Source organism: Octopus bimaculoides, chromosome 15 (genome assembly GCF_046866305.1).
Source record: "Octopus bimaculoides isolate indiv1 chromosome 15, ASM4686630v1, whole genome shotgun sequence".
Taxonomy (NCBI): domain Eukaryota; kingdom Metazoa; phylum Mollusca; class Cephalopoda; order Octopoda; family Octopodidae; genus Octopus; species Octopus bimaculoides.
Genome location: NC_142942.1, coordinates 51,018,543 through 51,034,175, shown reverse-complemented (window position 1 = coordinate 51,034,175; position 15,633 = coordinate 51,018,543). Strand labels below are relative to the sequence as shown.

Genomic DNA, 15,633 nt, shown 5'->3' with positions numbered 1-15,633 from the left:
AGTGATTCAGTTAATCTTTCTTTTATATTTTGTTTGAAATATATTCGTTGTTGATTATTTTTTTTTCCTTCCTGTCATACATAGTTTAACTAAACAATTTTATGTTCACATGTGACCCTTTACATTCAGCTATGTCAATCAACTCTACAGGGATTTCCCCCAATGTCCAGCGTAAGTTCAAATCCTGCTTGTGCCCCTGTTGTAATGTCATGTTCACTTCTTCAGATTCTAAACAAAGGGACAGTATATTCTGTCCTAAACCTTTTTTTTTTTTATTCAAAGTTTTGAAACTAATTTTTGTATTTCAGCAGCGGCATGACCATCTCCATGGTGATAATTATAATTAGTACCAGCTGGCCCTATACCGTGAAAAATGACGGCTAAGTGTAGTATTGTACATATAAATATGGTTGGTAAATCAAATTGATACACTTGTCGAGGTTATCTAGTGGTTGTCTTTTGAGATGTGACATCGATCATCGTTTGTTATTGAAAGAACGCTGCTTCACACATAACATTCGCATACTTCCCTTGTACATGCACACACATACACACATATACTCACACAGAGTTGAAACGCTGTTTGATTTTTCTTTTCAGTGTTGAATGTTCACCATCCCACTTCCATTGTACACACACACACACACACATACACATATACTCACACAGAGCTGGAATGCTCCCACTACCAATTTGCCATCACCCCTCCCTTTCTTATTTATCTATCACCCCTTCCTTTCTCATTCATATGTTGTGATAGAGAAAAACACAAGAGTATATAGTAGATTATTCAGATATCTTGAAGGTGGTGGGAGCTCGCAGAATCATTGGCACACTGGGCAAAATGCTTAGCAGCATTTCATCCATTTTTACATTCTGAGTTCAAATTCCGCCAAGACTCAACTTTTGCCTTTCATCCTTTCAGGGTTCATAGAATAAGTACCAGTTGAGAGGTGGGGCTCAATCTAACTGATTTACCCTCTTCCCTGAAATTGTTGGCCATGTGCCAAAATTTGAAACCAATATTATTCAAATGTCTAATTTACTCTGCAGCCATATTTGATAGGTCTTTCCCTCTCCCTCTCTAAATCTTACATCATCTTATTTTTTAAGGCTGTGTTCTAGGCTGCTCATGGGCAGCCTGCGGGACTTACTGAATGGCATACCTTATAAAAATAACCTTGACTCTTTTTAGTCATGTTACCTGCCTGCTGATGAGTTATGTCTCTTGTAGCCTTCTTCTCAGAAAAGGTTGCCCATATCTGTTGAAGAATGTTATGAAATTACTTTTTGAGTCTTTCATGATTTCCACCCTTGCCATAGGAACTTTCTCTGCAATCTACATATGACTTGTCTTTCACACCAATTTATCTACATTTTCCTATTCACATGCAAGCATAATAGTTTACTGGCATCAGTTTCGTTAAGTTATCATGAGGAAAATCTATTTAAAATGGATTAAAACGGATTTAAAATCATTGGTTTCGTTATCAGATTACTGTCATAAATTAAATTTTATAATACAATTTTTACAGATGATCAACATCAGAAAGGATTTTGTGTGTGTGTGTGTGTGTGTGTGTGTGTGTGTTGGGGGGGTGGGCTGGATGTGCTCAGTGCATGGCAGTCTTACTGCTCAGGTTTCAGTTCTTATTTGTAATCACATTAAACTCCCACCTTTGCATGATCCCACAGGGTTCTCTGCAGTCTGGGGAGGGCTATAGCATAATATGAAGAACATATAGATAATGAGAGAATGTGTTGGGTAGGAGAGAGAGAAAGAAAGAGCGCATGTGTGTATAGACATAGATACAGAATAATTATCACTGATGACTCTTTGCTTGGAAGCTTCAGAGATAACAACTTCTCAAAACAGTTTGTTGAGAAGCCAGCATCATTGGTGAAGCACCAAAGTAAATGGTCACCATTGGTAACAGATATTACTGTAGCTTTTCAACTTGTATTGACTCCTTTATTCAATACTTGTTTATTGTACACAAACCTATATAACAAGAAATTTTGTGTGTGGCAGGAAGTTTGCTACCCAGCCACATGGTCCCAGGTTCAGTTCCACTACATGGCACTGGGAAAGTGTTTTTTGAAGTAGCCCTTGGTTAAAAGCTGAAATAAGCCTGTCATGTGTGTGTGTGAATGCATGTTTTTTGTCTCCTTATCTTGACATCACATAACAGTTTGTAAATGATTGTCACTGTGATACAAGTTGTGTTATTCATTACCAATTTACTGAGAATATGTCTGGCCTTGGAGAAATATTACCTTGCTGAGAAACAGGTGAGGGTTGGCAACAGGAAGAGCATCCAGTCATAGAAAATCTGCCTCAGTGACCTCCATCTGATTCATGCAAGCTTGGAAAAGTGGACATTAAAATGATGACGATGATGCATATGAATGTACATTTATGTCAAAGAATGCTCTGTACAACAACCTTTATATTATAATTAACTGTTATTTAATTTAACTTGGTCAATAACCTGGAAGAATTTAATCATTTTGTATGATGTGCAATGATTTGATTCTACATGAAAGGAACACAAATATATGAACAGATATGTTAATGTGTTAACATATGAATATGTTAATGATATAATATCTTACTGCAGCCACACCCACTTCATCTGCAATTTATTGCTTGAGTTTCATATGTTCAGGAAATGGATGTCACATAATTAGGGGAAAGTGTCTTAGAAGTATAGAACTGAGTCATAGGTGAAGTTTGAAAGTAAGAAACATTGGCATAAAAATAGCACAGTATTCATCTGAGGTGTCTGTGTGTCTACATTTATGTATACTGTATTTTAATGTGTATAAGGAACCCCCTAATTTGGGGGGTTTCAAATTTGAAAAAAAAAGGGTTTTGTATCTATACTATCCATATTTTTTTAACCTAATTTTTGACAAAAAAGGTTTTCCTTATACACATTAGAATATGATATATGTATATATGTGTATGTTTGTGTGTATATAGAATGATCATCATCACCATTTTTAACATTCATCAGATGGAGTTTATTTAAGGCATTTATTTTATGGCTGGATGCTCTTCCTGCTGCCAGCCCTCACCCATTTTTAACTAACACAGGACATGTTTTCACAGAAGATTGAAAATGAAGGACATAGCTCAGATGATGGTGACACTTGTTTACAACTGTCATGTGATGTCAAGACAAGGAGACTGTAATACACACACAGACGTACACAAATACATGCATGTACATACATGATGTGTGTATGTGTATGTATATATATATATGCACACATACACACATATCGTCATGATCATCATTTAACATCCATTTTCCATGCTAGCATGGGTTGGATGGTTTGAACAGGAGCTGACAAGCCAGAGGGCTGTACCAGACTCCAGCCATCTGTTTTGGCATGGTTTCTACAGCTGGATGCCCTTCCTAATGCCAAATACCACTCAGAAGGTTTTTGGCTGCCTCAGGGTTATAGTAGAAGACATTTGCCCAGTAGAACATAACCTGAAGCCATGTGGTTACGAAGCAACTAATCAAACAACAATGTGTGTGTGTGTGTGTGTGTGTGTGTGTGTGTGTGTGTGTGAGAGAGAGAGAGAGAGAGAGAGAGAGAACTGGCTCCTTCTCCTTTCTCTCTGGAAGAAATCAGCTATGTTCAGACCTGGAGTGGAATGGGCTTCACCACTCGTAAAATGCTCAAGGCATGCTGTTCACAATGTTACCTTCCTTCCTTCCACATGTTGTCAAGCTATTAGATTGCAGCAATAGGTAAACTTGCTCTTTAAAATGCTGGCAATTGAAGTGCCAAGAAAACTGAAACAGTAACATGCCATGCATGATATGAGCAGTGGATTAGAATTACAGTTGTAATTGGAGCAGTTAGCTATCTATTTCACATTGTTTGACTTATTTATAATGGTTGCTCACTGCCAGTGGAATACACATTTCATAATGTAAAACAAGCACCCAGGTATAAAATAATTATATCTACACTACATTTCAAACCAATTGTCATTAGTTGTTCCATCCCTGATATTTACATTGTACTCTGACTAAACTTCAGTTAGGACCTTTTATTTCTAAATTAATGCTAGTAATTCTTTTATCTGTTGTGTTGCAGTATGTTCATAAGATTAGGTTTGTTTAAATCCAGACCGAATGAATTGATCTGGATTTGAACTAATTTAATCTTTTAATCTTTAAACACTTTTGGTGATAATCAAAGATAAAGCTTTTCTAAATATGAGCTTCGTTACCTGAAAAATTACAAGCATGCATATGGCTGTGTATTTGAGCAGTTTGCTTTGCAATTTATATCATTTTAGGTTCAGTTTTACTGTATGATACTATAAGCTCAGGTTGATCATTGTCTTATGAGTAAATTTGGTTGATAGAAACTGTATAGAAGCCCATTATGTATTTGTGTGTTTGTGTGCCTTCATATTTACACCCCTTGTGCAGCAGTGATATTTGGTTATGTCCCCCCTTTAACAAACTCTCCTATGTGGTGGTTTATCAAAACTCTATATGAAGCAATAGTTGAGCATCATGATGGGCAACTGCCTGTTGTGTACTACTGCTCTGTGAAGTCCTGTTCCAACCTTGACAGCATAGGACAATCAGGTATAAAAACACATTCGTGGTGGTGGTGGAGTGTCTCAATTGGTTGATGCAACTTATTCTGTTTCACCACTCCAGTTTTGAAAACAGAAAAAATTGCTCACATGACTCAGTACTTGTAATTTGATCTGATATCAATTGAAACTGGATCAGGAACTATCTGTGGACAGGGCAGGATGTTGATAAACTGTTAAACTATACTTTATATTATATTCATGTCAGATTAGGGAAACCGATAACTCTTAACAACAGAAGCTTTATTTAACAAAGTAGATGTCAAAACATAGTTCTCAGATTTTTTTTATTTATTTATTTATGCATATACATGTTTGAATGTATCTTTTACTGAAATTATAAACATATGCCACCTTGTACCTTGCATAGACAAGTGTATGTATACATGCATACACATGATATATATATATATATATATATATATATATATATGTATATATCATCATCATCGTTTAACATCCGCTTTCCATGCTGACATGTATTGGACGATTTGACTGGGGACTGCGAACCAGATGGCTGCACCAGGCTCCAATCTGATCTGGCAGAGTTTCTGCAGCTGGATGCCTTCCTAATGCCAACCACTCCGGGAGTGTAGTGGGTGCTTTTTACATGCCACTGGCACAAGGGCCAGTCCAGCGGTACAGGCAACAACCACGCTCAAATGGTGTTTTTTATGTGCCACCTGCACAGGAGTCAGTCCAATGTTTTGTTCACATGCCACCGGCACGGGAGCGAGACCGATGTTCTGGCAATGATCCCACTCAGATGGTGCTGTTAGCGCTCCACTGGCATGGGTGCCATATATATATATATATATATATATATATATGTTGTTGCACAGTGGGAAATGTGGCAAGATTGCATCTGGATCACAGCAATCAACTTAGAGAATGCCAGCAGAGCAACTGCAACATTCAGAGACAACAAAGAAAGAAAGAGTCCCCATCATGCCATCTCCCCTCTCCATCAGGCCAAATCCTACATATTTTCCCCAACTGCACCAGAGCCTGACATTCAAGGGTCACTTTATGTAGCCACTTCAGGAAGGGCCTGACACTCTTCCTCGTGATCTTTGGACATGAAGAATTGATGTCATCATCTTGCACACACAAATAGAGTTAGTTGTCCCTTAGTTTATTTATATGGTTGACTGGTTCAGTGAGTCCCCGTGTAAATCAAAAATCATGTAAAACTTAAGATGTCAGCACCCACTCTGACATCTATAAGAATTAAATATACATGTATAACTCCCTCAACAATTGATATCTCCATATTCTACTTCCTGATGGAGTTACCTCACTCACCACATGTGTCTGTAACCTCTGACCCTAAGAAGTCTTTATGTTGATCAGAATGACTCTTTAATCAGTTCAGAAGCAGTGATTGGAAATCAGTTGTGGAAGAATGTAGGAGATAACACAATTGTATTGTTATGGATATTCAATGAGAAAGAACATTGGATGTTAAAGAACAGGTGAAAGATAGTTTTTTGATGTGTAACACTCTCTGAGTGACCATTGAGACATGTCTTCTCTTTGTGTCTTCTATCACTACAACAACAGCTTTTGTTTCTCTAAACTTTAGACACCCACTACCAACATTTATGCATTCAACTGTTTGTGTTCATTCCCACACTCTTGCACTTCCTGATACTAATAACACATTCTGTTGACTATTGTGCGTTGTTTTTCTTTCTCTATTCCTTAGGAAAAATTACAATAGGAAAGTCTAAAAATAAGTAATGATTGTTACACACCTCTTTTTTCAAAGATAATAGAGATGTGAAGAGGGGAGTTTGTCAGATCAGAAGTGATCTCTGCTACTGTTAGATTATGTAGGCCAGTGCTTCTCAACCAGGACCCACATAAGATTTTGTTGTTAAGGTTTATGAGCTATAAATTGGTTATACTTCTATAATACAGAAAATATTCTGTATTATAGTAAAAGATACTTGCCCAAGATACCATTTAGTGAGACTGAACCCAGAACCATGTGACTGTGAAGCAAACTTCATACAACACAGTCACACCTACATTATACATATATATATATATCATCATCATCATCATCATCATCGTTTAACGTCCGCTTTCCATGCTAGCATGGGTTGGACGATTTGACTGAGGACTGGTGAAACCGGATGGCAACACCAGGCTCCAGTCTGATTTGGCAGAGTTTCTACAGCTGGATGCCCTTCCTAACGCCAACCACTCAGAGAGTGTAGTGGGTGCTTTTACGTGTCACCCGCACGAAAACGGCCACGCTCGAAATGGTGTCTTTTATGTGCCACCCGCACAAGCCAGTCCAGGGGCACTGGCAACGATCTCGCTCGAAAATCCTACAGGAGCCAGTCAGGCGGTACTGGCAACGGCCACGCTCAAAATGGTGCATCTCATGTGCCACCCGCACAAGAACCAGTCCAGGGGCACTGGCAACGATCTTACTTGGCTTGCCGGGTCTTCTCACGCACAGCCCATTTCCAAAGGTCTCGGTCCGTAGTCATCGCCTCGGTGAGGCCCAATGTACGAAGGTCTTGCCTCACCACCTCAGCCCAGGTCTTCCTGGGCCTACCTCTTCCACGGGTTCCCTCAACTGTTAGGGTGTGGCACTTTTTCACGCAGCTATCCTCCTCCATTCTCACCACATGTCCATACCAGCGCAATCGTCTCTCTTGCACGCCACAACTGATGCTTCTAATGTTCAGCTTTTCTCTCAAGATACTTACACTCTGACGGGTATTCACATTGACATTACACATCCAACGGAGCATACTGGCTTCATTCCTTGCGAGCTTACGTATGTCCTCAGCAGTTACAGCCCATGTTTCACTGCCATGTAGCATGGTTGTTCGTACGCATGCGTCATACAGTCTGCCTTTTACTCTGAGTGAGAGTCCCTTTGTCGCCAGCAGGGGTAAGAGCTCTCTAAACTTTGCCCAGGCTATTCTTATTCTAGCAGCTACACTTTCAGCGCACCCACCCCCACTACTAACTTGGTCGCCCAGATAGCGGAAGCTATCGACTACCTCTAGTTTTTCACCCTGGAATATACATATATATATATATACATATATATATATACATATACAGAGTCTTAAAAGACTTTCGAATTATACAATATTCTAATAGTAATGTGTTGCATATTAAAAGTCTGAGATGATTTGTGTTGTTAATAAGATAAGGAAACCAATGTTTCAAGGTAATTAGTATTTTGTTTCATTCATCTGTTGAACTAGTAAGATCTGTGCGGAAAAAAAATTAAAACTTTGAACGTTTGGTCAACTGATGGATCGGTTAGAATGGACACCAGAGAATGCCACCACCACTACTGTTAGATTGGAAATTTCTCAGGCAGGATTTGAAAAAAAAATCTTGTGAAGGTACTTTTCAAGAGTTGAAACTTGAAGACGTATGGACCCATTTGATGATACTAAGTTGCCAGAAACTGCCCCTGGATTAATGATACAAACTTTCAGTTTTAAAGTGATCTAAATTAAAGTCTTCCATCAAAACTTCTTGTTAATTCATGTTCCAAACACCAGCAATAATTATGACAATGTTATTTCATTAAATTCTTCATTATCTTCAGAGTTTAATTAAAACAAAAAATTTATGTATTTCAGCAGAAATTTGGCAATGAAAGGGTTGAAATGGTAAAACTGTATGTTGTATTTCCTGCATTGTTAAGGTTTTATTCTCTCTTTCTCTAGTATTACCAGACAGTGCTTCTAGATGTCTCATGTATTTCAAGAAGATTTATTATATTGTCAGTCAGTTGACAGCATTTTCAAGATGAAACTATTTTAAAAAAATATTTACATCATTTTCTTGTCGAAAAAATGAAATAGCCTTTAAAAGAATAATAATATTAATGCATATGTTTAATAAATGCTAATTGTGACTCTACTAAAATACAACAATTAAAACAAAGTATATCATATGGAACAGAACTGTTTCATTTGTATGAAATACAGGAGTATTTGACATAATTGTAACAAGTGATCAACATGGTTTCCTTTGTTAGCCATAACGGCTTCTATGTCTTTCTTTCTTCGGATGTATAAATTTTTATCATAACATTTGTCAAAACATGATTATAAATTGTTGCCTGATTTTTAACCAAATTACCTTTCTTCAGTAAAAATCCAATTTTAAAAAAATGTTTGAAATTCAATTGTAATTGGCCAAATGTCTTACCTTGATGCACAAAAATTATGTTTAACAATTTATGTTTTTTATGTTGACTAAAAAAAAAATGTACTTGAGTTTCAGCATATTTATATTTCCGTCTGAGTAGATCTGTATGTAGATTGCAGTAATTATAGTTACTTTGATTCAGAAAGATGGGTATTTTGTTATGAACAATACTTTTGAATAGTCTTGTTACAAATGTTCCTTTACACTCTCATTTGACCCACAGTTTTATGTGTTATATATATAAATATATGTATGTATATCTTCTTGATAAAAATAATAAATGAAGGCCAGATGACACATTTCCTGTTGTTCTAAACTTGGCCACACACTTTACTTATTATTAAATACGAAAAGTGATCTTAGCATAAATCTCTTCTTTTAATGTGATTGCACCAGGACCAGGACAAACAGAAGTGAGCTACTTGCAGAAACTTGACACAAACTCTCTTCAACATTAAATTTCTAATGGAGCTTGTGGCTGATTCCACCACTGCTTATTAACACCATCCTAACTGCTCTTATAATCTATTCAGTTAGGGTGATGAACTGGCAGAGTATTAGTGAATTGGATAGAATGCCTTGCAGCACTTGTCCTGACACCATGTGTTCTGGGTTCAAAAGTAGTTTGACTTATACACTGAGACAACTTTTGAGGACCAAAAGTTTCATGTGAAATGCAGCCAGATTTGGGAAAATAATAATGTTTGAATGTTTACATTATATGCTTACACTATATACTACATCAGCTTGTATTTTGGAAAATACAGTACTACATTCTAAGCTAAGGACTTGGGTTTGTCTGTATCGGGTTGTTGGCCTCGCAATGCCGAAGCAAAATGTTAAAACACAAAATCTCTCATCTGGAAGAGATCTATATAAAGTTTATCTAAAGTTTATCCCAGTTTGATTATGTAGTTGTTACTAGAACATAACAAGACATGTCATTACAGAAACAAAGATTTGATTTGTGTTGTATTAATTGTTTCAAAGACTTCATCATTGCTCTGCTTTTGTTTTTTTAGGACGTGCTCCTGAATACCGGCCAATGTCATCCCCGCCATCTGAAGCCCCCCCAAGTCCATCCCATAAACACAGAGGACACTGGGTAAAGCAACCACGTCCCCAATTACCTAGACAGATCAGTGACAAATCGGAGACCTTTGACCCCACGGCTCCATTGACGAAGCAAAAGTATTTTCATTTTATTTTATTATTTCTTCCCTAGTTTTATTGTTTGACTTGAGAAATTGATCTGTTTCTTACTTTATTTCTTTTTATATCACAATTTGTTTGCATTAGAATTGTTGCTATCTTTCACCAGTGCTTATTCCTTTCATCAATATTTATTTCTGAGGTGTGTGTGTGGGGGGGGGGATGAACTCGACAGGCTTGCACACTGTCACAGTCCACCAAACTCCACTTGCAAAGCATTTGTCTCTCAAGACATTTGCGGTACTGGCACTCTGTCGGTGACAACAATGATGGTTCCAATTGATCCGATCAACAGAACAGTCGGTTCATGAAATTATTGTGCAAGTGGCTGAGTACTCCACAGATACATGTACCTTTAACATAGTTCTCAGGGACAATCAGCGTGACACAGAGCGTAACAAGGCTGGCTTTTGAAATACAGATGCAACTCCTTTTTGCCAGCTGAGTGGACTGGAGCAATGTGAAATAAAGTGTCTTGCTCAAGGACACAATGCATCACCAGGAATTGAACTCACAGCCATACAATTGTAAGCTGAATACCCTAACCACTAAGCCATGTGCTTCACACGTTTGCAGTAGATACTTGCCCAAGGCACCACTTGCTGGATTTGAACCCAAAATCATGTAGCTGCAAAGTAAGCCTCTTAGTTGCATGTCTAATTGGTTGATTTGAAGAAATCTATGAAACAAAATTTGTGAGTAAAACTTGCTAGAGGGAAACCTTGCTAATAACCATGCAGAAGCTCATTGCATGTACGTGTGAATGAGTGTGTGTTTGTGTACATGTGTGCATGCATATGCACACATGCAATGCATTCAGTGCTTAGATGTGATTACAATGCACATGTAGAGTTTTAAAAATGATTGAGAGTTTTTAGGCCATCCTAATTGTTTTACACTCATTTTCCCACTGATGAGGGATGGTCGTTTTTTTTTTTTTTTATTGCTGTTGTTGTATCTATTGTTTTAATGGCTATTAACACTTTAGCATTCAAATTACTCTATTAAAATGTAATTTTTATTTATTCATATTGTTGTGAATTCATCGTGCATTATCTCTTAGCTCTGAAGTTTCAATCATGTGATTGTTTATTCTTAAGCTAGCATTGTAGGATAAGGTGTGAGAGGTCATATCTGGCTTGTCTGAACATAAAACAGGGAGAGTATTTGGGCCACATGTGGCCGGCTTGACAACCGGTGTTGGTGTGTTTACGTCCCTGTAACTTAGCAGGTCAGTGAAAGAGATTGCTAGAATAAGCACCAAGCTTCAAAAAAAAGTACTGGGGTTGATTCCTTCGGCTAAACTGTCTTCAAGGGATAAGTACTGTGCATTACAAAAATATTAAGTACGGGAGTTGGTTCATTTGACTAAAATTCTTCAAGGCAGTGCCCCAGCATGGCCACTGTCAAATGACTGAAACAGATAAAAGATAAATGATTTTTCATTTGGAGTCTATTAAGTTCTCGCCTCAAATGTCAGCCACGTATTTTAATATCTCTGAAATGATGTAATTGATCATGTATGATGCATTTCACAGCAGAAACCCATTGAATTAGTTTAGTTACTTCCCTTTATGTTCCTAGTATTGAGGTGGATGAAATAAATGTCGGTCATATTTTGGTTTCAACTCCGTCCTCCGTTACAAATGGATTCTGTGGTAATGCAAGAGCTTGATTTTAATAAAGGACCCAAGGGGGGGGGGGGTTCTGGTTGTCGAAATTCAATGAAAAATGTGTTTCCATAGGTGGAAGTGAGGAGGGTATAAATTTATTCCCATCGTAGACTTTTAACATTAAGCTATTTATCCACACCAACGCACGCACACAAGCATAGACACATTCGTTGAATACATTTAGAGAGACTTTTTTTAATAATTAACCGAGAAAAATTACAATTGTTATTCTCTGAATGGTATGGAATAATACTTTTTCTGTTTGCATTTGAGTTTCTGTCAATATTTCTCAGTGAATTTTCTTAATGATTTTGTTATTTGACCGTTTTTACTTGTTTCATCTTCTACCTCTGATCACTTCCTAAAGTTTAGAAATGGTCTTCATTCCAAAACATGATTTAAAACCAGTTCCTTATTTCTCTTTTATATGCATACATTTAAATAAGACATCACAGAAAGAATCTTCAAAATCCCATAAACTTCTATTTCATAAATGAAAACATTTTATTAGTTTTACTTTATTTTAGAGTCACCACACTTCCATACTCATGACTCTTACACTATTCACTTTCCTGACTTTTGCACATAATTCTATGTACTGTACGTGCACCCTTGATGAGTTGTAGTGTACCTTAGCACTATATACAATAATTTCATTATCATCCACTGATTTGGTTCCTTTTTCTTTTGACAGATGGTACCATGGAAATATCTCTCGACTGCAGGCAGAACAACTTCTTCGTGTGTGCCGTGAAGGCAGCTACTTAGTACGGAGAAGCACAAGTAGCAAAGGAGAATTTAGTTTATCTATCAAGTAAGTATCATTCCATGTATAACAATTAATTTCTATTCCAAAGTACTGGTTTCATATTGTTACCATACCTGTTAAGGTGGTCCTGCTGGCAGGATTGTTGGCACACCAGACGAAATACTAAATGGCATTTCTCCTGGCTCTTTACAATCTTGAGTTTAAACGCCACCTAGGTTAACTGTGTCTGTCATCCTTTCAAATGGTGTATTTTACGTGCCACCTGCACAGGAGCCAGTCCATCGGCACTGGCATAAGAAAGCAAGGGTGATGTTCTTGACTTCAAATTTCCCAAAATTTGGATCAATGTTAGACAAAAGATCAGGCAAATATACTTCAAAAACAAATTAGTGTTTTCTTTTTAAAAATTTTTTAGTTCTTTTTTTCTGATTTTGTTGTTATTGTTAATTCTACTTTTAAAAGATTCACACTAGACAGTGTTGTGTGTAACTTTCACATAATACTCCAAATAATTTTGAAAAAACATAATCTTCCTGTATGATTGCTTACTGTGTATTTTCTGTCTATCTTCAGAGGCTGCCGAAGCATTATGCATATCAGGATAGCTAACAGGAATGAGCTTTATATTTTGGGAGAGTTCAGTGAGCCATTCCGGACTGTGCCTGATATGATCCATTACTACGGCTCAAATATATTACGGATCAAAGATGCGGATCATCTCCATTTACGGTATCCAGTTTCTGTAAATATGGCATGATGTGAAGTGACAATAGCGAAGCCATGGCACAGTGAGGACAACTGCGAATTCCATTGACAACGATAACACAATATTTGCTGTGCAAAGAGATGTGACGGAAAAAAAAGGATAAGAAGAAAATATATATTAAAAATATATGAATGTAAAAAAGAAAAAAAACAAAAATATGAACAAAAAAAATAAACAGAACAAAGAGTGTATTTGATGGCCGTGTTCGGTGTCTGACTCTTTCAAAATATATAATGGCTGTGCAATAAGCAATTGTAAAAGTTCCAAGCTGAGAGATTGTTACTCTTAGGTTTAGAGCTTGTGTGTTAACACAAATGCAATTTCTTCCTCCAAACTGTACATGTTTTTATGTGTGTGCAGATACGTTTGTGTGTTGGATTTCGCTACTAATGTTAATGGGTTTTTTTTTTTTTCTTTTTTTTTTCTTAAAACATCCTGCAAAAGTCTAATTTGAGGGTTCTTTAGAACTGGAAATCGCAGGACCGACACCAAACTCTGCAGCACCCATACATGCATGCACACTGAATGGTCGAGAATACTTCACATAATGGTTATCCGAGGCCCCTGCTATCTTCTCTTTCTCATACTTACACATACAGATGCTCATGGCCAACCCACTGTTACTACGAGACTTTTTATGCAATAAACGGAAAAGACTTAGGTTACGCATTTTTATTTTAATTATTATTTCTTTTTTTTTTTTTCTTTGGGAAAAAAAAAACCAAACAAACAAGAATATTGAAACCCATATACACTTAATCTCCTTTTATTCACCTTAATTCTTTCTTTTTAACCAAAATTTTTTTTTTTGTTTTCTTTAATCTTTAATTTCACACCCTAACCAATATCTTTTCTGCAGTGCTGTCATTACAATGCTCTGTGAGAGTTGAAGATGCTATATTAACAGTCACTCGACAAATTCTTGTAGCCTGACTGAAAATATTGGCAGCAGACGTTTGCCTGGAACATCCAGTCTGTATGTTTGGACTTCTCAACAGGAAATGTCATCGTTTTCTGGCTTAATTACCTGAAAAGTAAATTCTACGGCATCTATCTTTGCCTTATTTCTATATTAAAGGGATATAATAGTGTATTTCTCTCCCCTCTCATTTCTTATTTCATACATAACATTATAAATGTTTGGATATATATATATATATATGTATGTGTGTGTGTATGCGTGCATATATATATTTGCACATATATATATATATATATATGCATATGAAATATGTATCTGTATGCATGGATATGTATACATGTGTGTGCATACATGTGTGTGCATACATGTATACATATGTGTGCGTATATATATATATATATATATATATATATATATATATATACACATATATATATATGTATGTATATATATATATGTATGTATATATGTATACATGTTTGTATATACATTTGTGTGTGTGTGTGTTGATTGTATGCATATATATATTAGATATTCATTTATAATAAATAAATAAATATTAAATGGGACCCTCTCCATTGTTTTTGGCTTTGGGGTTGTTTTTTTTTTTTATATATATATATCTAAGTTTCCAACAGTATTCCTTCTCTTTAGCTTAAATTAGTAAACAGTTGCTCTCTAACTCTGTGTTTTATAGTAGATGCCTTTTATAGATAAGATACTTTGTCTAAACAGTTGGCATCATTATGAATACAAACTTTAAATAGTTCTATTTCATTATGGATACAGCTTTCTAGGCCTTTTTTAAAAGCTCCTAGATAAATTTTATTTCAGTTTAACATTCTGTTAGTTTTACATCATAATTACAAAAGAAGATTTTTTAACAGATAAAACTTATGTCTATTAATGGCTATTTTAAAATTAATTATTTATTGTAAATAACAATTAACTAAATAGCTATGAACATATTTATGGTATCAATATGTTGATGTATTAGAAACAGATTCTAATATTTTAAATTACTGAAATTATTAAAACAAGAATTTCTCATAAATAAATTCAATAAGTAGATTGTTTTTTTTTCAAATCAGCTAATTTTATACCTTTGTGTATATATATATATATATATATATATATATATATAGTGGAGGCATGTGTTCTCAGTGGTTAAGGTGTTGGACTCATGGTCGTCAGATTGTGGTTTCAATTCCTGGACCAGGCGACATGCTGTGTTCTTGAGCAAAACACTTCATTTCATGTTGCTCCAGTCTATTCAACTAGTAAAAATAAGTAATACTGCAATGGACCAGTGTCTTTTCTTGGGAGGAATGTATATGCCAGAGAAACCAGTAACCAGTCCTCCGCTCCTTATGGAGTAATATAGACCAACCATATATATATATATGTATGTATGTATATTGGGTATAGATTGCTGTCCTTTAATATATACACAGAGTACCC

General features: G+C 36.1%; 1 protein-coding gene across 3 annotated transcripts in view; it reads left to right on the top strand.

Annotated features, from left to right (window-relative positions):
• Window positions 1-14,803, top strand: part of LOC106870810 (uncharacterized) — a 138,094-nt gene extending 123,291 nt beyond the window's left edge. For all 3 annotated transcript variants that reach the window (XM_014917025.3, XM_014917024.3, XM_052973324.2), the window contains 3 exons: window positions 9,853-10,021; window positions 12,410-12,529; window positions 13,058-14,803. In XM_014917025.3, coding sequence (XP_014772511.1) covers window positions 9,853-10,021; window positions 12,410-12,529; window positions 13,058-13,241 — 473 coding nt within the window. In that variant the 3' untranslated portion in view covers window positions 13,242-14,803. The remainder of the gene's footprint in view (window positions 1-9,852; window positions 10,022-12,409; window positions 12,530-13,057) is intronic.
• Window positions 14,804-15,633: the final 830 nt, after the last annotated feature.